The sequence below is a fragment of the Vipera berus genome (assembly GCF_964194415.1).
Source record: "Vipera berus genome assembly, chromosome: 6".
Taxonomy (NCBI): Eukaryota; Metazoa; Chordata; class Lepidosauria; order Squamata; family Viperidae; genus Vipera; species Vipera berus.
In genome coordinates, this window is record NC_138208.1 from 71,726,249 (window position 1) to 71,748,328 (window position 22,080).

Genomic DNA, 22,080 nt, shown 5'->3' on the forward strand with positions numbered 1-22,080 from the left:
TTTAATTTGATAAATACAATTTAAAAGTTAGGCCGCCTGATTCTTATCAGCCACAGTTCTAATGGGGACATGAGATTGGAAGAAAGATGTCCCACAATATGTTTTTACAAACCAGTTTCAGCATCTGAACAAATTAACTCCTTCTCTGCAACTTTTTGTGCTTCCTCTGCAAGCATAAATACATAAGGATGCGTATCCTATGTTCCTTTACAGACACCATCACTGAACTTGCCAGCTCCTAACACTAAAAGCGTTTTGGTAATCACAAGGACAAATAGATTGAAATTTAAAAAAACAAAACCATCCTTGTCTTATACCCCACTAGCAGCCACTTCCCCTAGTAGTTGCAACTGAGTGACAAGAGGTGAACAACATAAACCTGTTTCTCAAGCTTAGGTGGAAATCAGTTGCTCTTTGGTTCTCCCCTTCCTATTTTAGAACATCTAAAACACCTTTTTTAGCTATACAGAAGGTGGTATATATAACACCCATACTTTGGATTAACTGCAGAGACTTGCACACTAACAAATCCATGGAGAGTGCCTTATATCAGGATAGAAATCCCATCTTATCAAATGCATCCAGGGTTTCCTGTTGTGTCACTCCATATGCAGCACTTGCCAAAAGGTTCCAGGCTTTGGAGGTCAAAGGCATAGAGCCCACTTTAAAGTACTTTGCAGCCTCATCTGCCTCTTGGAGGTATTATGACCAAAAATGAATTCTAAGCAAGTTGCTCTGAAGAACGCAGGTGTAATAAATGTGAGTCCACTCTGAAATAAGTCTACCAGGTCACAACAGCTCCATTAAAAGTTAGTTCTGTACTGTGGGTCACCAGCCTGGTTTCAGATGCAGAATTGCAGACATTTTGTCAAGTGAAATCTTGGTACAGTTTTATTACTGGCATATTATTGTTGTTGCAGTTGCTTTTTTAGTTATGAAGTTCAAAAATGTCATTCTAGGTGTATACCATTTTGTTCGTCTTCTGACCAATTTAGACTTGTTATAAAGGCAGGATACACAATACAGGTAGTCCTTGACTTACGACCACAATTGAGCTCAAAATTTCTGTTGTTGAGTGAGACGTTTGTTAAGTGAATTTTTTTTTAATTTATTTTAATTCCATTTATATCCCGCCCTTCTCCGAAGACTCAGGGTGGCTTACAAGCTTAGCAGTAGCCTTCATTCTATGTATATGCCTGCTTATTAGGGCTTTCACACACACACCCAAGCGGCATTATTACAAAGTCAGCTTAATTGCCCCCAACAATCTGGGTCCTCATTTTACCTACCTCGGAAGGATGGAAGGCTGAGTCAACCTTGAGCCTGGTGGGACGCGAACCTGCACTAATTGCAGGCAGCTGGTGTTACTTAAGGAGGCATTAGCCCACTGCTCCACCAAGGCTTCTTTTTTTTGCCCCAGTTTATGACCTTTCTTGCCACGGTTGTTAGGTGAATCACTGCACTTGATAAATTAGTAAACCAGTTGTTAAGTGAATCTGGTTTCCCCATTGACTTTGCTTGTCAGAAGGTTTGCAAAAGCAGATCACATGACCTTGGGACACTGCAACCGTCATAAATATGAGCCAGTTGCCAAGCATCTGAATTTTGATCAGATGATCGTGGGGATGCTGCAAAGGTTGTAACTTTGAAAAACAATCCCAAGTCACATTTTTCAGTGCCATTGTAATTTTGAATGATCACTAAACAAACTGTTGTAAATTGAGGACTACCTGTACATGTGTTAATTTTTTAAAAAAACTTGCCCTTAATGTCAGTATCTAATGAGGTTTTTAACATTTAAGATGGATTTTGAGCGGAGTGCCAAGTCAAAAATTAAGTATGCACTTCTTGCAATTTGGGTTTACAAGCCGCAAAGACGAAACAAGCAAAATGGTGCTTCTACTTACCTACTTCTTTGGGAGAAATCACAAGGCCAAAAAAGACAATAACTCCTCCAGCAAACTGTACTGATGCTGTCACCAAGAAGGCATACTAAAAAGGGGTAAAAATAACCCAATTAAGATATTTTATGGATCTCTCTTGCATTTTCTCCTCTTAAGTCAAGCAATTAATCCTTCCTTCCTAAGTATTTTATTTTTGCTTGTATAGGAAGTCCCAACATATTTTATTGGAAACCACAGAGAAACATTGATAAGTTCAATAAATAAAAATTCATGCTCTCTAGCAGGGGTAGGCAACCTTGGCTCTTTTATGACTCATGGACTTCAATTCCCAGAATTCCTGAGGAAGTCCACCAGTCATAAAAGAGCCAAGGTTGCCTACCCCTGCTTAGAATACGACTGGCTCCAATGCAGGTAGGACAATGGCGGCAGGCAGCTTCACCTACCTCATAGCCATACTGCAGAACCGAAGAGGCGAGAAACGCTCCCAGGATGTTACCCACTGATGCACAGGCACTCCAGAGTCCAAAAACAAATCCTCTCCTGAATGTGAAATTAAAAAAAAAAAGATTAAGTTGGGTAATAACTCAGAGTAAGGCAAAAAAAATCATTTTAAATTTCTCTTCCCTTGAACAACATGGCATGCATGAGTTAAGTTTTACAAGTTGAAATATTAGGACTATCACAACATTGCTAGTAGAAAAAGTGAGGAACTTTCTAATGGAAAGCTTCTGATACCAAGCACTTCAAAGTATTCTGGGTAGGATGGTACACAGCAAGTGTGTTATCATGCTGTGTCTTGTTTGTCTTTTTCAGACTCAGAAGGGAAAAATTGAAAATAATGGATTTAAGAATTAGAGAAGAATAAGAAGCCATCATTTGGATTAAAAAAAACACCTTGAATAACCGAAGTGCATTTATTGGATTTAAAAAATTAATGTCTAAATAACTTATGCTGTATGAAAAAAAATTCTACCCAAAAATTAAGAGGTGGGATAACCTGTGGATCATGCACAGCACGTAGATAGATCTTAATGTACAGATACAGTCTGTGTATAGTAAGAATATACAGATACTTTTTTCTGAGCACTCATGATCCTGGTGCTAAGAATATACAGATATATGTTTCTCATCAATCATGATCCTGGAGGTAACTGATTAAGAAAATAAGGATACAACACGGTGGCTTTGAAGCCATAGATAGCGCCATGCATTTAGTTCAGGGGTCTTCAAACTTGGCCCTTTTATGACTTGTGGACTTCAACTCCCAGAATTCCTCAGCCAGCCTGCCTGGCTGAGGAATTCTGGGAGTTGAAGTCCACAAGTCATAAAAGGGCCAAGTTTGAAGAGCCCTGATTTAGTTGCTCTTCAGGTAGCTACTTCTAAACATTCTGAAAAAGCATGCTCTACGGGTGGTCGCTCATGCTCTTATTATCTCCCAGTCAGATTCACTCTAGATGGGGCTGCTCTCAAAGGCCATCCAGAAACTTCAGAACAGCAGTCCTCATGCTCACTGGTCAGCTTTGGTATCGCCAAGTTGCACCATGCCTGTGAGAGATGCACTGAGTTGCTATTGAATGCTATGCCCGTGGAGCTTAGGACTGCCCCCGACCTTCGTTCATTTCGCCGGGACCTGAAGACCTGGCTCTTTGAGCTCTCCGGCCCAGGCTGAGAATTTTTAACGAGGGTTTTTATTTTTTATGGATGATTTAATCTTTTTTTAATTGTTTTTAACTTTTGTATTGATTTGGTTTTAAATACCCTGTAAACCGCCCTGAGTCCTTCGGGAAAGGGCGGTATATAAATCCAATAAAATAAAATAAATAAATAAATATTCCAGATGCTGGCTGGTATTTTTAAAATCCGAAAGCATTGAAGATACCACCTTTCTCATATAGATTCCTTCCATTCAACTCCGGTGGCCAGAGAGGCCTTATCTAACAGAAATGGAAGAGAGTGGGTTCAACAGTTAGCCTTCTAAGCAGCCGTTCTCCTCCTCAGGAATGGCTTGTCCCCTGACTTAAGGATGGTCCTCACACATATTCACAGAGATATTTCCTTGCACATTTATACCATCAACATGCAACAGATACTTCTGTTGTAATCCTTTATATTGTTAATAGTATGCTACTTGTGGTTTATCTTAACATTTATAAACCACCTAAAATCCATGAGGATTGAGGAAGTAATAAACCTAATACGTAAACAATCAAACACTTGCACCCAAATCCTTGTTAATTCTACTCATTCTTTTGAAAAGGACAACTAGCCTAACGTCCTTATAAATAGGATAAAGTACAATTTCACATTTTCATTTTGGCAGGAATGCAACTCAACAAACTATGTTCACATGGCCAGGGCCAGTTTGTTCAGTAAACAAAACAATGTGGACACACAGGCAACACATGTTTAACAGGAAGAGGAGCTTTGCACAATAACCACACAGTGGAGAGAAAAGCTACTAAAAAAATATGTACAAGGGGAAGAACCAACTTTCGCATACCCAGCTTTGCCAAACCAGTTTCCCATGACAGCTACCACACAGGGCCAGCCCGTGGACTGCAGCAAGCCATTCACAATCCACAGGCAGCAGTAGAACCACTTGTTGTAGAAATGAAGCCATTCGGTGACAGTGCCAAACACAAACACCTGAAAAGAAACAACAAGAAGAAGAAAATGTAGTGCCAATCCCAAACTAGTCTGGCAAGTAAATCCACAATACTTTCTAGCTGTGCTCTATATTATTTATAGGCTAGAAGTTAAGATCTATCTGGGCACCTTGAAATGATTTTAGCTCATCACAGGAAACCAACCCAATAGCTATTCACAATTCTGGGGATAGGAGCCAAATGCTTTCTGAGAATGTAAGGCAGAAGGGGAAATCATCCATAATTTAAATAAGGCCTGGCTTTAAAGGAAGAAGGAATTTCACCCACATGGTACACTCTAATAACTTAGGCATTTAAAAACAACATCTCTAATTACTATGGCAAGAAAGCTAATTTTAGTAATTATTTTTTCTTGTTGTTGTTAGCTGCGAAGTCGTGTCCGACCCATCGTGACCCCATGGACAACATTCCTCCAGGCCTTCCTGTCCTCTGCCATCTTCTGGAGTCCATTTAAGCTCACACCCACTGCTTCAGTGACTCCATCCAGCCACCTCATTCTCTGTCGTCCCCTTCTTCTCTTGCCCTAAACCTTTCCCAGCATTAGGCTCTTCTCCAGTGAGTCCTTCCTTCTCATTAGGTGGCCAAAGTATTTGAGTTTTAGCTTTAGGATCTGGCCTTCTAAAGAGCAGTCAGGGTTGATCTCCTCTAGGACTGACTGGTTTGATCGCCTTGCAGTCCAAGGGACTCGCAGGAGTCTTCTCCAGCACCAGAGTTCAAAGGCCTCAATTCTTTGGCGCTCGGCCTTTCTTATGGTCCAACTTTCACTGCCATACATTGCAACTGGGAAGACCATAGCCTTGACTATACGCACTTTTGTTGACAGGGTGATGTCTCTGCTTTTAGTGTGCTGTCTAGATTTGTCATGGCTTTCCTCCCGAGGAGCAAGCGTCTTTTAATTTCTTGGCTACAGTCCCCAACTGCAGTGATCTTGGAGCCCAGGAAAATAAAATCTGTCACTACCTCCATTTCTTCCCCATCTATTTGCCAGGAATTGAGAGGGCCGGATGCCATGATCTTGGTTTTCTTAATGTTAAGTTTCAACCCAACTTTTGCACTCTCCTTCTTCACCCGCAACAAGAGGCTCTTTAGTTCTTCTTCACTTCTTCACAATTATTTTTTCTATGTGCTACCAAACAGAAAACTCGATTTTTCCAAGTACAAGCTTCAGTGTACACAAGCTTGCATGTTAGAAATTCTTTAAAAAACAAAAATTACACTGCACAATAACTGTAATTTGCAATAAAATGGTTTCAGCAACAAGTGTCCTACCAATGAAGCTCAGTGTTGAAATGAGGGGGACCGTCTTTGGTGCTCTCTGAGCTTGCTTGTTTTCTTGCAGACGTTTCATTACCCTAACTAGGTAACATCATCAGTGCTAGTAAGGAGTGCTGTTTGCTGTTAGTTTATATTCTGGTGTCTTTCCTGTCTGTGTGGGTGGGGGTGGCCTTAAGGATTCTTTGGTTGGGCTGTTTACTAATGGCTCTTCGGCAGTTTCTTGACTGGGGTATTGCTTACTTGATTGTTGGTCTGAAGTGGACCTGATCTGAGTGCTGATTACTGGTGGAGAGGTGCTGGAGTCTTTTTCTCTTTGGACTAGTTGATTGTCCCTTTTGACGTGGCTAATGTCTATGTGTCTATTGATGGCTGATTTGTCACGAGTTATGAAACATCTGCAAGAAAAGAAGCAAGCTCACAGAGCACCAAGGACCCCTCGCAAGTGCCCTAGTCCATTTCCTCTTTTGCTCTTATTCTTGAGACTCAAGAATATTTTGGATATAAAAGGCAGTCTCCAGTACAGATACATCAAAATGTTCAGTCCATGCATTCTTTTACAAAGCTGAAGAGCTTCTTGAATGCAATATCTTCATTTACTTAGAAGTGATTTCTGAAGAAATGTTACAGAAATTCAAAGCCAAATACTACCAGCATAGCATATTTTACCAACTTTGATTTTCCAACTTACCACTAAGGCAGAGGAGCACATTCCAAATGTCAGAACCCAGCGCATGTTCAAACGATCCCCAATAATGCCACTAACAAAGAGGCCCTAAAATAATTTTAAAAACGCTATTCAGTAAGAGTCAAACTGAAGAAAAGAGTGATAGTCAATAAAACTATTATTCTTTTTCAAGGTCCTATTGGTCAGAAAGTCATACAATTCAGATGAGGCTGATTTCAAGCCCTGTAAAATTAATAGCTTAAACTATGCAATATACGGCTTGCCATTGAGCCAATGTTATTGGCGTGATTCGAATGCCGCAGACCCCATCATCTCTGAAACAAGAATGCTAAAATCTGAGAGGAAAAGCAGCAGAAAAAAACATGCTCAAGGAACAACTTTTCCCATTTCATGTGCTCTGAGAACATGATTACCAGTTCAAAAGTGGGAAATACCAAATGAGACAAATATGCTTTAATGTGTGTTTTTGCCCACTTGAAGGATGTGTCAAGATTTTTATACAAGAAAATCAGAGCACTCAAAAATTACTCTTCCTGTATAAGGCTGCACATAGATTTCTCCAAACTGATGCCTGTCCAAAGTAGGGATCTGTCCTGGCAGCAAATGATGGAGTTGTAAGCAGTCTGGTGTATGGTTAAATTGTTGGATTGAAGAAGTAAGACTTATCTTCAAATCCACACTCAGTTGTGAAAACTCATTGGGGTCGTTATTGTGGGAACAAAAGGAGGAGAGCGCACTGGGTATGCTCCCTTGAGTTCCTGAATAAAAAGTGGGATATAAATCTAGCAAATAAATAAGCTGCGAACAAACCTGGAGATTGCTGCTTTCTTTTCAATATCTGTTTTTTGGCCCAGCATAATTAATCAATACCGTACCATTTGGTTGTACTCAAAAACTGTGCAATGTTAACTAGATTTTGGCAGGATTCACATAAGGTATTATGCTGTAAAATGGTTTCTTTGGCTCTGGCATATTGCGTGATGGAAACCTAACAACTGCATGAGCCATGTTTTGTAGTTTAATGTGATACACATAGCTAATCCGTTGCAGTTTATTGAGCAAACTGTAATGAAACAACCTGGTATTTAACACCATGAGCTAATGAGAGACAATAAATATAGCAGGATCCAATCTGGGTCGGTTGTCAGGAGCCAAAATTTAGTCTTCTGAGATTTTGGATTCGTGCTGGGACCCATCCTCAAGGAACTTCTCTCTCACCAGAATGTGTGAAAGAGAAGTTCCCTGAGGATGGGCTTGCGAGTCCAAAAGCTCAGAAAACTAAGCCTCTAGTCCTGGTGACCGACTCAGATTGGATCCTGCAACATTATCCTGGGATATGTATATTTGCTTTTATATTTGCCTTGTGACAATAAATATAGCTTTCCAATAAAGTTGGCATGGAATCTTTGCTCAGTGGCGAAGCATGCAAAAGATCCCATTTTCAATTATTTCTTTGTAAAGCTAAGAAAGGCTCTTGAATAAAACCTTAAGAGACTCCTGTAATCATAGGTAACCTGTAATCCAACTGCCGTCAATTCTAGCAGTGCAAGGTCTTCTAGACTGGACTCCAGTTGTCATAAATTCTAGCCCGTGTCTGATAGTGAAGAGTGATGGAGGCTGCAGTGGAAAAACACCCGGAGAGCTTGGTAGATGACACTGAGCTGCATAGATCAATGCTAATCTACATCAAGTTATCCTATAAAATTATCTGCTATATTGAATCTGATGGATTTAACCTTTCTCCTCCTTCACAATTCAAGAACTATTCAAAGAAGGAGAATTTGCTCACCACAGCATAAGAAAACAAGAAGATGGTATCCAGTGTTCCAAGGAATAATGTAGCTTCTTCAGTATTAGGAAATAGATGGCTGCTGTTCCAAAGCTACAAAGAAAAGTCAAGATTACTATAAAATGAGATGGCAAATATGTGGATAATATAACATAGGGCTATATCCTCTCTAAATTAAACAACACCTCGCTTAATGTCTTTAATCCTTCAGATTCCAGTCATTAACATTTCTGAAGCCATGTAATCCGAATCACCTAAAGGCGAGGAGGTAAAGTGTTAAATTTGTCAACCCTCTCATGCTATGTAAAACACACAGAAGCCCAGCAATCCTGACTGATCATATTCATAGTAAGTTCTACTAAAACAGAATTTTAAAAGATCCCTCTCCAGTTTCACTTCTACAGAAAAAGAAAGACTTCCCGTTTCTGAGACAGAGAAGTTCCTTCAATAAGAACTACGTCTGTCTGGGTTTCTGTACAAAGTATCTCAGTTGTATCCAGTTAAAGATCTTCATTACTAATTTGCTAGACAGAACTTGACCATTTCTAATGAATGAGTCGGGCTGCAAAGTGAAAAAAAAAAGAAAACATGAAAAAACAGAAACTGGCATATCTGATTTACGGTGCAGTATCACAGATGCTTCCTTTAATTTTCAAAGGACCACCTCCTAATCAGGGAGCATCAGCAGCTTTCCCTGCTACTTCTTGTTAATGGGAAATGGCAGTGTTTACAGAGCAAAGAACACTCCTAGAAAGCATATCATTAGAAAAACAAGACATCACACAATTCCCTTTCTCCTGGTTTGCTTAAGCTTAGCTATACTTAACATGTCCAGCATCAATCAGTAAATATTTAATGGAGACAAGGTTACCTCTGAACACCTGTCTCTATAAAAAAACCAGCACGATACTGGTCTAAGGAGACTGGGTCTCGAAAGCCAATTCTTCACATTAGGGATGTGAGAAAGAGAATTAATGACTTTGCAGATCCTGCTGCGCTAATAATTCCTAGAAGCCCCAGATAAAAGGCCACAGATTCTTTCTCCTACTTTTGATTCCTATTCCCTTGAGTCAATGTAATACCTAGAACAGGGGTCTTCAAACTTGGCCCTTTTATGGTGTGTGGACTTTTAACTCCCAGAATTCCTCAGCTAATTCTGGGAGTTGAAGTCCACAAGTCACAAAAAGGGCCAGGTTTGAAGACCCCTGATCTAGAAATATGCAGGTACCATGTGTCTAGAATGTAGCTCAGAACAAGAAATCAGCTTCACATTAAGATAACAGAATCATACAAGCCTACGTATGCTTTACCTCAGTGTTTCTCAATCTTGGCCACATGATGATGGGGGAACTTCAACTCCCAGAATTCCCCAGCCAGCTTCCTACCACTGCTTTATCTCTTCATTAAAGAGGGGTCTGCCTGCTTTATCACAGTGTCTTGCCTTCACTAAATTCTAGCAAATAATAGGGGATAATTTGGATTTTTCTTGTCTGAAGCTCAAGATGACAAAATTCACTGAAACCTGTACACAAGGAAGTTTTTAACAAAAATCCCCTTTTAAACAGTACAAAAGGCTAGACACATTAAGTGGAATGTATTGGTAAAACCATGAAGAATAATGCCTAGACTTTGAATTTTAATCTGATTTATTTTTACTTATATGTTTTAGCTTGTTTTTAACTCTGTTTTTAAGCTTTTCTTTTCTTCATGTATTTTTTTAATAATGTTTTAACAGGTGGGATGGGCAGTCTAGAAATTTAATGGTGACTGTAAATAAGGTACACACTAGGCTTTATTCAGATGCAATACAGGTAGTCCTCAATTTATGACTACAATTGAGCCCAAAATTTCTGTTGCTAAGTGAGACGTTTGTCAAGTGAGTCCTAATAACTAATTACGATCACTCCTCATTGTGTTTGTTCAATGCAGAGGCAGTAATCCTTCCCTTTGCAAAGCCTACAGAATCCTCCTCAATCCCTGAAACTTGTAACAGCTGCTCGTTAGCTAGGGCTCTATAAACATTTCATAAAAGCTCTGGAATCTATTCTGAAGCTCCAGACTATAACAGCGTAAGAGTATAAGAGCTCTTCTTCACAACATTAGGGTTTCATATCATATTATATGTCTCTTTCGTGTCACTTCTTGATGCCCAATTTAAGATTCCTCTTCTTCCCTAAAGAGAGGTTTTGCCTCTAGTCCAGGCATGTCAAACTGCCGGCCCATGGGCTGGATGCTCCACGCCAAAACCGCGCCCACCCCATTGACGGCAATGGGGGAAAAGTCGCGATACGTTGCGCGATGTCACAAGTTTGACATGCCTGCTCTAGTCTCTGCCTCTTCATGTCCAAGATAGCCAGCAAGTATAGCAAAGATAATTCTTGCATCTTCGAATATAGCACATCCTAAGACCAGTTCTTTTCACCTCCATGTTATTCTGATGGAGAAGAAACAACAAAAAAGTCCTACTTCCTTGATTCCCCTCAACAAATTCTTGTTGGCTTGCTTGTTCTGCAGGCAACCTTCTGAGGAGATATTAACTTGCGCAGGGCTTTGAAAAATCAGTAAATGTAAACACCCTTACCTCATATGGTTGAAGAATGAAGGCAGAGTCGTTAAAGCCTGAGGGGGTCCATTGGCTGGAGATGCTGACCTTGACGTTGCTAAATGTCTTTCGCGAGGCATGGAGAAGAGAGTAGCTAGGAATTTTAAAAAGAAGAATTACAAAAAAAGAAAGAAAAAATAAACATATATTATTACCACAGATCTACAAGGAGTCCAACAAGACATTATTCTTGTACCTAGCAAGGAGAACATTGGTTATGAGTAAGGAAAAATTAAAATCTAGTTTTAGGATATCAGTGAATTGTTTTGGCCTTGGCGGGGTGGGTGGGTGGAAATGGCACTACAATTGTATTCCAAATTGTATTTTAGTTTATTCTATCACAATCTTCATAGTGCATTGTGCATTACCTAATTACCATAGTACTGTCTTATGTCTAAAGATATTTACCCATGTAGTAGGGCTGTATCACTATTATCCTTCTCATCTTTTCTACTACCTTCTCCTATTGGTATTTTACCATTATATTACTTTGTTGTTTGTATGTACACTGCGAGCTTATGAACCAGAGACAAATTCCTTGTGTGTCCAATCACACTTGGTCAATAAATACACTTTGAGAGCAAGTAACTAAATTTCATTTTTAATGTGTGCCGTTGTGCCCACAGGAAAAAATGACAATAAAGATTATCTAATCTAAAGTATTCTAATTAATCCCCTTCATGGATTACTGCCTTGTTCTGGTGAAGGGGCTTGCGTAATTCAATGAAGCTATGAGCTATGCCGTGCAGGGCCACCCAAGACGGAAAGGTCATAGCAGAGAGTTCTGACAAAACGTGATCCACTGGAGAAGGAAATGGCAACCCACTCCAGTATCTTTGCCATGAAAACCCTATGGACAGTACCAAAAGGCAAAACGATATGATACTGGAAGATGAGCCCCTCAGGTTGGAAGGCATCCAATATGCTACTGGGGAAGAGCAGAGGGCTAGTACTAGTAGCGCCAGAAAGAATGAAGCGACTGGGCCAAAGCCGAAAGGACGCTCAGCTGTGGATGTGTCTTGTGGTGAAAGGAAAGTCCGATGCTGTAAAGATTTTTTCTCCATAGGAACCTGGAATGTAAGATCCATGAATCAAGGCAAGCTGGACGTGGTCAAACAAGAGATGACAAGACTGAACATCGACATCTTAGGAATCAGCGAACTAAAATGGACAGGAATGGGTGAATTTAATTCAGATGACCATCAGGTATACTACTGCGGGCAAGAATCCCTCAGAAGAAATGGAGTAGCCTTCATAGTCAATAAAAGAGTAGGAAAAGCAATACTGGGATACAATCCCCAAAATGACAGAATGATCTCAGTTCGAATCCAAGGCAAACCATTCAATATCACAGTAGTTCCAAGTCTATGCCCCAACCACCGGTGCTGAAGAGGATGAAATTGACCAGTTCTATGAAGCCCTACAGCACCTTATAGAACTAACACCAAAAATGATGTCCTTATCATCATGGGGGATTGGAATGCTAAGGTAGGAAGCCAAAAGATAACCGGAATAACAGGCAAGTTTGGCCTTGGAGTACAAAATGAAGCAGGGCACAGGCTGATAGAATTTTGTCAAGAGAATACGATGGTCATAGCAAACACTCTTTTCCAGCAACCCAACAGATGGCTCTACACATGGACATCACCAGACGGTCAACACAGAAATCAGATTGACTATGTGCTCTGCAGCCAAAGATGGAGAAGCTCTATACAGTAAGTAAAAACCAGACCAGGAGCTGACTGTGGCTCAGACCAAGAGCTTCTCGTTGCAAAATTTAGGCTTAAAATGAAGAAAATAGGGAAAAAGCACTAGGACACTCAGGTATGAATTAAATCATATCCCTGTTGAATATACAGTAGAGGTGACAAATAGATTTAAGGAAATAGATCTGGTAGACAGAGTGCCTGAAGAACTATGGATGGAGGGTTGCAACATTGTACAAGAGGTAGCAACTAAAACCATCCCAAAGAAAAAGAAATGCAAGAAAGCAAAATGGCTATCTGAGGAAGCTTTGCAAATAGCTGAGGAAAGGAGGAAAGCGAAAGGCAAGGGAGAAAAAGATACGCCCAATTGAATGCAGAATTCCAGAGAATAGCTAGAAGAGATAAGAATGCCTTCTTAAATGAACAGTGCAAAGAAATAGAAGAAAACAATAGAATACGGAGGTACTAGAGATCTCTTGAAGAAAATTGGAGAGATGAAGGGAACGTTTAATGCAAAAATGGGCATGATAAAGGACCAAAATGGCAGGGACCTAACAGAGGCAGAAGAGATTAAGAAGAGGTGGCAAAATTACACAGAAGAACTATACAAGAATGAGCTTTAATAAAAAAAAAAGAATGAGCTTAATGTCCCTGATAACCACGATGAGGTGGTCACTGACCTCGAGCCAGACATCCTAAAATGTGAAGTGAAGTCGGCCTTAGAAAAGCTGAGCAACAACAAAGCTAGTGGAGGTGACAGTATTCCAGCTGAGCTATTCAAAATCTTAAAAGACGATGCAGTAAAAGTGCTACACTCAATTTGCCAGCAAATCTGGAAAATTCAACAGTGGCCACAGGATTGGAAAAGATCAGTTTACATTCCAATTCCAAAGAAAGGCAGTGCCAAAGAATGTTCAAACTACTGCACCATTGCACTCATTTCACATGCTAGTAAAGTTATGCTTAAAATCCTACAAGCTAGACTCCAGCAGTATGTGGATCGAGAACTACCAGAAGTACAGGCAGGATTTTGAAGAGGCAGAGGAACTAGAGATCAAATTGCCAACATACACTGGATCATGGAGAAAGCTAGGGAGTTCCAGGAAAATATCTACTTCTGCTTCATTGACTATGCTAAAGCCTTTGATTGTGTGGATCACAACAAACTGTGGCAAGTTCTTAAAGAGATGAGAGTACCAGACCACCTTATTTGTCTCTTGAGAAACCTATATGCGGGTCAAGAAGCAACAGTGAGAACTGGACACGGAACCACTGATTGGTTCAAAATTGGGAAAGGAGTCCGGCAAGGCTGTATACTGTCGCCCTGCTTATTTAACATATATGCAGAGCACATCATGAGAAAGGCAGGGCTAGATGAATCAAAAGTTGGAATTAAGATTGCCGGGAGAAATATTAACAACCTAAGATATGCAGATGATACCACTGTAATGGCAGAAAGTGAAGAAGAACAAAGAGAAATGGAGGTAGTGACAGATTTTATTTTCTTGGGCTCCAAGATCACTGCAGATGGGGACTGTAGCCAAGAAATTAAAAGACACTTTCTCTTGGGGAGAAAAGCCATGGCAAATCTAGACAGCACACTAAAAAGCAGAGACATCACCCTGTCAACAAAAGTGCGTATAGTCAAGGCTATGGTCTTCCCAGTTGCAATGTATGGCAGTGAAAGTTGGACCATAAGAAAGGCTGAGCGCCAAAGAATTGAGGCTTTTGAACTATGGTGCTAGAGAAGATTCCTGTGAGTCCCTTGGACTGCAAGGCGATCAAACCGGTCAGTCCTAGAGGAGATCAACCCTGACTGCTCTTTAGAAGGCCAGATCCTGAAATTGAAACTCAAATACTTTGGCCACCTGATGAGAAGGAAGGACTCACTGGAGAAGGAACATTGTCCATGGGGTCGCGATGGGTTGGACACGACTTCGCAGCTAACAACAACAACATTCTAATTAATAAAAGATTCTAATCATAGTGCACTGTGAATTTTCTTCTTTATGGTCACTGCCTGCCTTATTAATGTAGCCCATGACAGAAATACTTTAATAAAAAGCTGATGTTGACATTAGCTATGCTGTTGGGACTAATGGATACTATGGATATTCACAAAGGGCTTTAAGGAACAGACCAAATACCTATCTAAATCCAGCATCCTGTTTTCCTCAGCAACCAGATAGCTATGGGTAGTTATAATTGGTAGATTTATCTTTCATGGATTAAAAAATGGTTAAGATACAACCCTAATGGATGAGAAGCTTGTACGTAATATTTGTTCTGCATCAACATATCAGACTCTACCATATAAAAGGGACTTTTCAATGCTCTGTTTTCATTCAGGTTGCTCAACCATTCAGGTGAGTCCCATGCAGGTTCAGCAACAACCACCTACCTGAAGAAAGTGAGGAGGAACACGGCAACATGATGATGTGTGAACTGTGACACAAGACGTTTGTTTGTAGACTGCCTCCTCTGAGTAATAGGCATAGCTCCCTTTCAGGTTTTCCCAACTTCTTCCCCCAGCTTTCTTTGCCCCTGAAGGCTGGAATGTAAATTATGTCATTTCTCTTCACCTTTTAAAAATAAAATAAAAGCAAAATAAGATCAAGGAATATTGAAACAGACACAGCAACAGGAAAACATTAAAAAAAATTAAGTCCTACTTTTCAGCAAATGTATACAGTCACATCTATATGCACATCTAATTCATTTGAAATATCAGGGAAATTAATGTTTTACATTTCCTGACGTATCAGAAGGAATTTTAATAAGGAATGGTTAAATGTCTCCTTATCCTTCATTGGTTAAATGTTGGTATTACTGGAGATGCATTTGGGGAATTGGTACATTAACTCATATGGTTTGGGTATTTTACTACTGCTAATGTTAGTCTGAAGTTCATAAAACTACTGACATGAGTTTGCAGCAAATGCTGATGATCAAACATACATGTTCCCCTATAAAATGTTACACTTATCTCTTATCTTTTTGGTGGAATTTGAAATGTAAAATTCTTATAGTGGCTTAAAAGTTCTTGAACAAAGGAAGCTTGTTCCCTTTTACTTTTTTGCATGTGTTTGTGTGGGGAATTAAACACTGCTAAGGTGCGATATGCAGTAAACCTTAATCTCCCCAAACCAAAGAGTCCCACATTCTCAGCTCTGCTGTCTTTAGGACAGACATGTCAAACTCGTGACGTCATGTGATGTCGTGCAACATATCGGAGCTTTTTTCCCATTGCCGGCAATGGGGTGGGCACGGTTTTGTCATGACGCGTCCAGCCTGCGGGCCGGCAGTTTGGCACCCCTGCTCTAGGAGATCACATATACCCTGCAGATGATATAGGTTGCTCAAACCTTCTTGCTTAGTCTTATCCTGACTGCCAGACCTCCAAAAGCCTTTCCTGAACATATAGTGATTGAACTTGGAATCTATTGCAGGTGAAGTCTCTGTTTTAGAAGGAAGCTGTGGCTTCTCCACTAATGTACACATGCTAGTTTTGCATCATAACTAAGATTATGGCCCATGATATTAAAAGATGGGCCTCCCTCTCAACTTTTCAATATTCACTCAGTTGGTCATCTACATCTATATCTACATAAACGAAACCACTTAGCTGCCAGATGCTGCTCTATTCATCAAACATAGCACATTACTTAGAGCATACTGCTGTGTTTTCCAGGTTACAGTATATGTGTCTCTTGTTACAGGTTTTAGTATCTGCATGAAACCTGATCATTTCTAAGACAGGAATTCACTACTGGAGAACTCTGAAGAGTCTGCTAGGGCTTGCTAGATATTCTGGAGTAAGAGTAGGTAAACACCTAAGGAATGGCAATATGCTGACTGCTATTCTTCCTATGGTTTATCAGTACTTATCTATCCTTTATCTGGCTAATTCTCTTAGGAAGCAGGAGGGGGAAGGGACAAAGAAAAGTAACTGCTAAGTAAAAAGATAAGATAAAAGATATGTAGTAGTCTACAGGTAGAGGGTCCTCTTATACTTTAATTTGTTAACTCCAGCTGTTTATGAATAGTAAATATCTGGACATCTCAACTAGGGTAGCAGAACTGCTGTCACATGATAGAAACTCTCCTTTCAAGAGTATACATTCACATGTGCAGAATGAATCAAGAAATAGAGTAAGCTTCTCTGCATTCAGTTAGAGTTCCTATAACTGTACATTTGGCATTAGAAAATGGTCCAAACAATATTCCAAGAAAACATGAAACATTTTAAATTTTCATTGGCATACATGTAATTATCCTTTAACAACAATTTATTTATTTATTTATTTATTTATTTATTTATTTATTTATTTATTTATTTATGGGATTTATATCCCGCCCTATCTCCCGAAGGACTCAGGGCGGCTAACAACAATAACATATAATAAGTACAGAAATTAAGATAAAATTAAAATTAAAGTCATCTGTGCAATAAATTAAAATTAAAAATTAAAAATAAATTAAAAATTGTAAACATAATTAAAATGCCTGTCAGTCCAGGTCAGCCAGGTGGAAAAGGAGTGTTTTGAGGCCGCGGCGAAAGGACTGGAGATCTTGGGCCATCCGAAGCTCAGGGGGGAGCTGATTCCATAGGACTGGCGCTCCCACAGAGAAGGCCCTTCCCCTGGGGTTCGCCAGCCGACATTGTCTAGCCGACGGTACCCTGAGGAGGCCTTCTCTGTGTGAGCGTACTGGGCGATGGGAATTCGTTCCCGGTAGCAGATGGTCCTGCAAGTATCCCGGGCCTAATTGGGGCTTGCAACTCAGTTGTTAAATGCGGCAGTTGCTAAATGAAACTGTGACTGTGCCTATAATCTTATTTCAGCTTTGCTTTACAGACCTGTGAAATTCATGTATGAGGATTGGTTTTAAAGTTAATTTTCTATTACTTTTAACTTTTTCATCACTGTTTTAACTGCAAAAAGTCACCAAACAAGGTGATTGCTAAATAAGGACTGTGTTATATTTGCCATCTTTCCTTTAGAATTCAATAGAGAAGATAATGAGATGTAATCAAGGAAGTATACAATCAATGTATGATATTGTAACAAATCAGTATTCCTTCAGCATTTCCCATCCCACCTTTAAAAAGAATAGAAAGCCACAATGCTTGTAAAGACAGCTGACATTATGTATGTTCTGAGCTTTGCATATATGAAATTATTATTAGATCTTAACCTTTCCTCCAGCATCTCAAAATAACATATATAGCGCTCTCTGATCCAAATATTTTCTCAACAACAGCCTTATGAGATTTTTTGGTGGGGGAGGGCAGAAAAAAAGGCAACCTCAGAGAACCTCAAAATGGTAAGTAAATTATTGGTACTTGGCCTGATTAGTACTCAAGTTGAAGACCATCACAAAATCCCAAAGCTGCAAAGGTTAGACTGGAAATTTTTTTTTAAAAAAAAGACAGAAGGAATAGCATTTTAAAATCATTTTCAAATCTTTGCCAAGAAATGTATAAGGGCATGGCAGCTTCTATCACAAATTTCTGTATTCTGTACTGCGCATTCTACGATTAGAACTAATTTAATCATGCACAATGCAAATTTTCTTCAGATAGCGTTAATTGTATAGCCACATCTGACATTTTCTCATTAAGTACCAGGCAATTAAGGAACAAAAAACAGAGATATTTTATATTTTAGATATAGTTATTGAGAATATTTTTGCAGCATATAAAGCCCTCAATAATTATGTACAAAGGTACAATATAGTACCTATGTACAACATCCCTGATCAAATTGATCAAACACTCTAATGTACAGTCCAAGGAGAAAAGAGAAAAAAATAATCAGAATCTCTTAAACCAATTGAATGTATTGCAGGTACAAAGATGTTTAATTACAGGAATTCTCAGCCACAACCACATTCTCAAAGGAATTTCAAGAAAGGATGGCTAGGTACTTCCCAGTCTGAGAAGTGTGATTTGTAAATGGATCTATTTTATGAACTCCATTAACAATCATTCCACTGTTTGCAATATCGTATTTTCACATTACCTCTTCTTTAGGGTTAGAACAAAGCTAACCTCAAGATTCTTCCAAACAAACATTGGCCTGATATGGATTTGCAATTATGGCTTGCAGCTTTATGATATAGCCTCAAGCACTGATAACCCAGATGTTGGTAACACCTAAACAAATGAGCTCTAAAATCATAGAAAAAACAAGTCCACTCTAGTTCATCAGCAAAGGATGAAATTAAGATTACATCCACAGGAAAGGTAAAATAAATAATAAATTCCTGGCTACAATTTTAAATTAATCTGATGGAGATCATTTGGCAACAGCATTCTTGGGCTGTGTTAGTCAGTTTAGGGAGAAATCATCTTATATGAGTGTGTGAGTCTACGTAGGTATATCAAAAGAAAATCCCCAAGGTTTTAAACCATGCACATATGTATATGTGTGTGCATATGTAGATACAGAAAAAGAAAAATCCCACCCCAAGGTTTTAAACCACGCATGCAGACGTACACGCAGAGTCATTTTAAAAAAAGAAAGGTATGCAGTGAGCCGTTGATAAAGGTTTTGCAACGGCGGGGAAGATGTCCCCAGTTCAACTGCTACGTGGCAGAAAGTGGTCGTTAAAGGCACCGCGGTCAGACAACAGCGGAAAGCGCAGCCCTCGAGAAAGCCACGGAATCAGTGCGAACCAGTCAGTCTCGGAGGAATCAGCCATCCAGAAAGTAAGAGGGAGGGCAGCGTGGGAGCGGACTTGGCATGCCCAGACTGCAAACCAACCGGTTAACACGGTCTTCAACAGGCTGCGAGAAACCCACTCGCGCTCCGATCGCCCCATCTGTCACGGGACAGCCGCTCCTCATCCCACACAGACAAAGCCACCCCGCGCTCCCCGTCCATTACCTTAATTACAACTCCCGCCTTCCCGCCCCCGCCAGAGAAGCTCCACGTAAACACCGCTCACCTGTCCGCATTTCCAAGGCAACTTCCTGGAAATCACATGACCACCTCCTCTTCCGAGCTGGCGCTCCTCTCTCTCTCTCTCTCTCAATCTCTCTCTCCCCTCCCCTCCCCTCCCCGCCACATCGTCTCCTTTCCTCGAGGTGCACTCTGGGAATTGCAGTCCCCAGGAATTCTCACTGCACCTCCGAACTAGCCCGGCCCGGAGCCCGAAGGAAAAGGTTAAACGGGCTGGAATGGAGCTCATGACTTTCGGTGGCGCGCCCGACTGGTTGGGGGGCAGATATGGCGCAGGCTCTGCCTGCTTATTCGAGAGGAGCGCTATCGAGCAATAGGTCTTTGCTTCGGAGTAAACGTGAACACGACCGGGCTGTTTCAGACTTGCAGTCTACTGAGTTGCACTGCCAAGTTAACTCGGGCGATGACGGAGTGATGGTTCCAGTTTGTGCTTAGTCTGCCTTAGAGTCCCTGCGGTTTTCTCGGCAAGATTTCATAAGTGGCCATGTCCTCCTTTCTATGGCTGAGAGAGGGATTGGCCCTCTCTCACAGTTTCCTGGTTTCTAGTCTGGTGCTTAACCACTTCACCAAACTGGTTCTTGGTTTCAGTTTACTGGAAGGTAATTCGTATTTGAATCATACATATGCTGAGAGAGAGTAAATAATAAATAAATTGGTTTCACTGTACGCCAGATTGTTAGCCTGTGCTCCCAAACTAATCTCTGACACGTTTGAACTATTGTGTGGTGTCGAAAAATCCTTCTAAAGTCATTTCAAACATCACTACATCTCCATGTCTGTTGAAGGAGTTGCTGAATGTAGTTCTTAAGATACCTCTACCGTATGAGCTTAAATGGACTCCAGAAGATGGTAGAGGACAGGAAGGCCTGGAGGAATGTTGACCATGGGGTCGCGATGGGTGGGACACGACTTCTCAACTAACAGCAACAACTGTATGCAGGTCAACCATTTCCCCCCTATATTGTTCTCACTGATCAGCAGCAGTTTTCCAGTTCAAAGCACAATTCTTTTTTGTATCTGGAGGTTCTTGGATGTTTTGTGTGTGAACTATTCTCTGAAAATACGTAAGATGTATTCTCGCTATCCTCTGATAGATGTCCTATAGCAGAGGTCCCCAAGCTTTTTGACACCAGGGACTGGTTAGGTGGAAAGAGAATTTTCTGCAGACTGGAGGGGGCATGGTTTTGTGTGCTGCCTGCATCCCGGTTGCTGGCATGCCACGGCCCGGTACCGGTCCATGGGCCAGCGGTTGGGAACCCCTGTCCTATAACACAGGTGTCAAACTTGTGATGTGTCGCGATGTATTGTGACTTTTTTTGCATTGCCAGAGCTGAGCTAGGCGCGGCCTCCATATGATGTAACCGGCTCACAGCTGGCAATTTGACACCCATGTATAGGATCCCTTTGGGTGTGCACATTCCCTTGGTCAAGTCCCTGCAGCTTTCTTGGTAAGGTTTTCAGAAGTGGTTTGGCATTGCCGTCTTCATCCTAGAGCTGAGAGAATTACTAGGCCAAGGTCGCCTAAATGACTTTGTGCCTAAGGCAGGACTAGAACTCATGGTCTCCCCTTTCTAGCCTACTGCTTTAACCACTATACCAAACTGGCGCTCGGAAGAGCTATACTGTGTGTAATGAGAAGAGGCAAGCTATAGATCCCTGAAATCTTTAACAATAAGAAAAGGAGAACAATGACTGAATAATCATTATTGGGAAATAGCTATCAATTCCTAGCAACCACTAACTGAAATCTATTTGTATGAGATAATTTTAATCTGTATAAGTAAAAGTCTCATACACTAGAGGAGATATCGTCATTACTTTTTCATTTCCAGAGAGTTATGCATGTGGGGGTTTCTATGTTTCTAAAAGGGGTAAAATGGCAGAAGTTCCACAGGTATAGTTTTTCTTGCCAAAGAGATGCAGTGATAGGAATAGCTTCTCCTGCCATCAGACAATTCTAATTGCTAAATTACATGTCTTATGGGTATGCCATTCATGTATTTAAAAGCTAAATCCTGGTTGCCTGGTATGTCATCTTTTAAAGTGTGCTTTCCCCATGTATTTTCAACAGCTACAGGACAGGAAGGAAATAGATAGCAAAACAATGCCTGTTGAATTTCTGCTTAGGGGTTTAGAGCACCAAGACATTACAAATGGGATAGCTGTAAGCCCACACCCTTAAAGCACAAAATATTGATAACAACAGAAAAACCCTCAAGTGTGTGGAGGAAATGGATAAACAGGTTTTGTTGCAAAGTTTTGAACACTGATTTTCTTAAAGCCACTAAAACAAAATTGTTCAGTCGTTGGCTCTTTTTAGAAGCTTGGAAACTTTATTTTTGCATAAAATATAGAGTGATTTTCAGAAATTCAATATTTCAAGTTTTACATTTGTAACTTTATGTTTCATTTGCAACTATGTGAATGTTTATGCAAATACTGTACACTAGCCTTATCTTGCAACCAATACCTATCCACATATATTGAT

General features: G+C 40.4%; 1 protein-coding gene across 2 annotated transcripts in view; it reads right to left on the bottom strand.

Moving 5' to 3' along the window:
* SLC37A3 (solute carrier family 37 member 3) overlaps positions 1-19,633 on the bottom strand; it is a 41,670-nt gene extending 22,037 nt beyond the window's left edge. The window contains exons 1-8 of one of the 2 annotated variants that reach the window (XM_081331153.1): positions 19,579-19,633; positions 15,029-15,209; positions 10,901-11,015; positions 8,320-8,412; positions 6,534-6,617; positions 4,405-4,550; positions 2,348-2,444; positions 1,908-1,992 (exon numbers count right to left, since the gene is read on the bottom strand). In XM_081331153.1, the coding sequence (XP_081187279.1) occupies positions 1,908-1,992; positions 2,348-2,444; positions 4,405-4,550; positions 6,534-6,617; positions 8,320-8,412; positions 10,901-11,015; positions 15,029-15,123 (715 nt within the window). In that variant the 5' untranslated portion in view covers positions 15,124-15,209; positions 19,579-19,633. Of the gene's footprint in view, positions 1-1,907; positions 1,993-2,347; positions 2,445-4,404; positions 4,551-6,533; positions 6,618-8,319; positions 8,413-10,900; positions 11,016-15,028; positions 15,210-19,394; positions 19,457-19,578 lie in introns of those variants that run through there. The other variant, XM_081331154.1, reaches the window with a different exon arrangement.
* Positions 19,634-22,080: the final 2,447 nt, after the last annotated feature.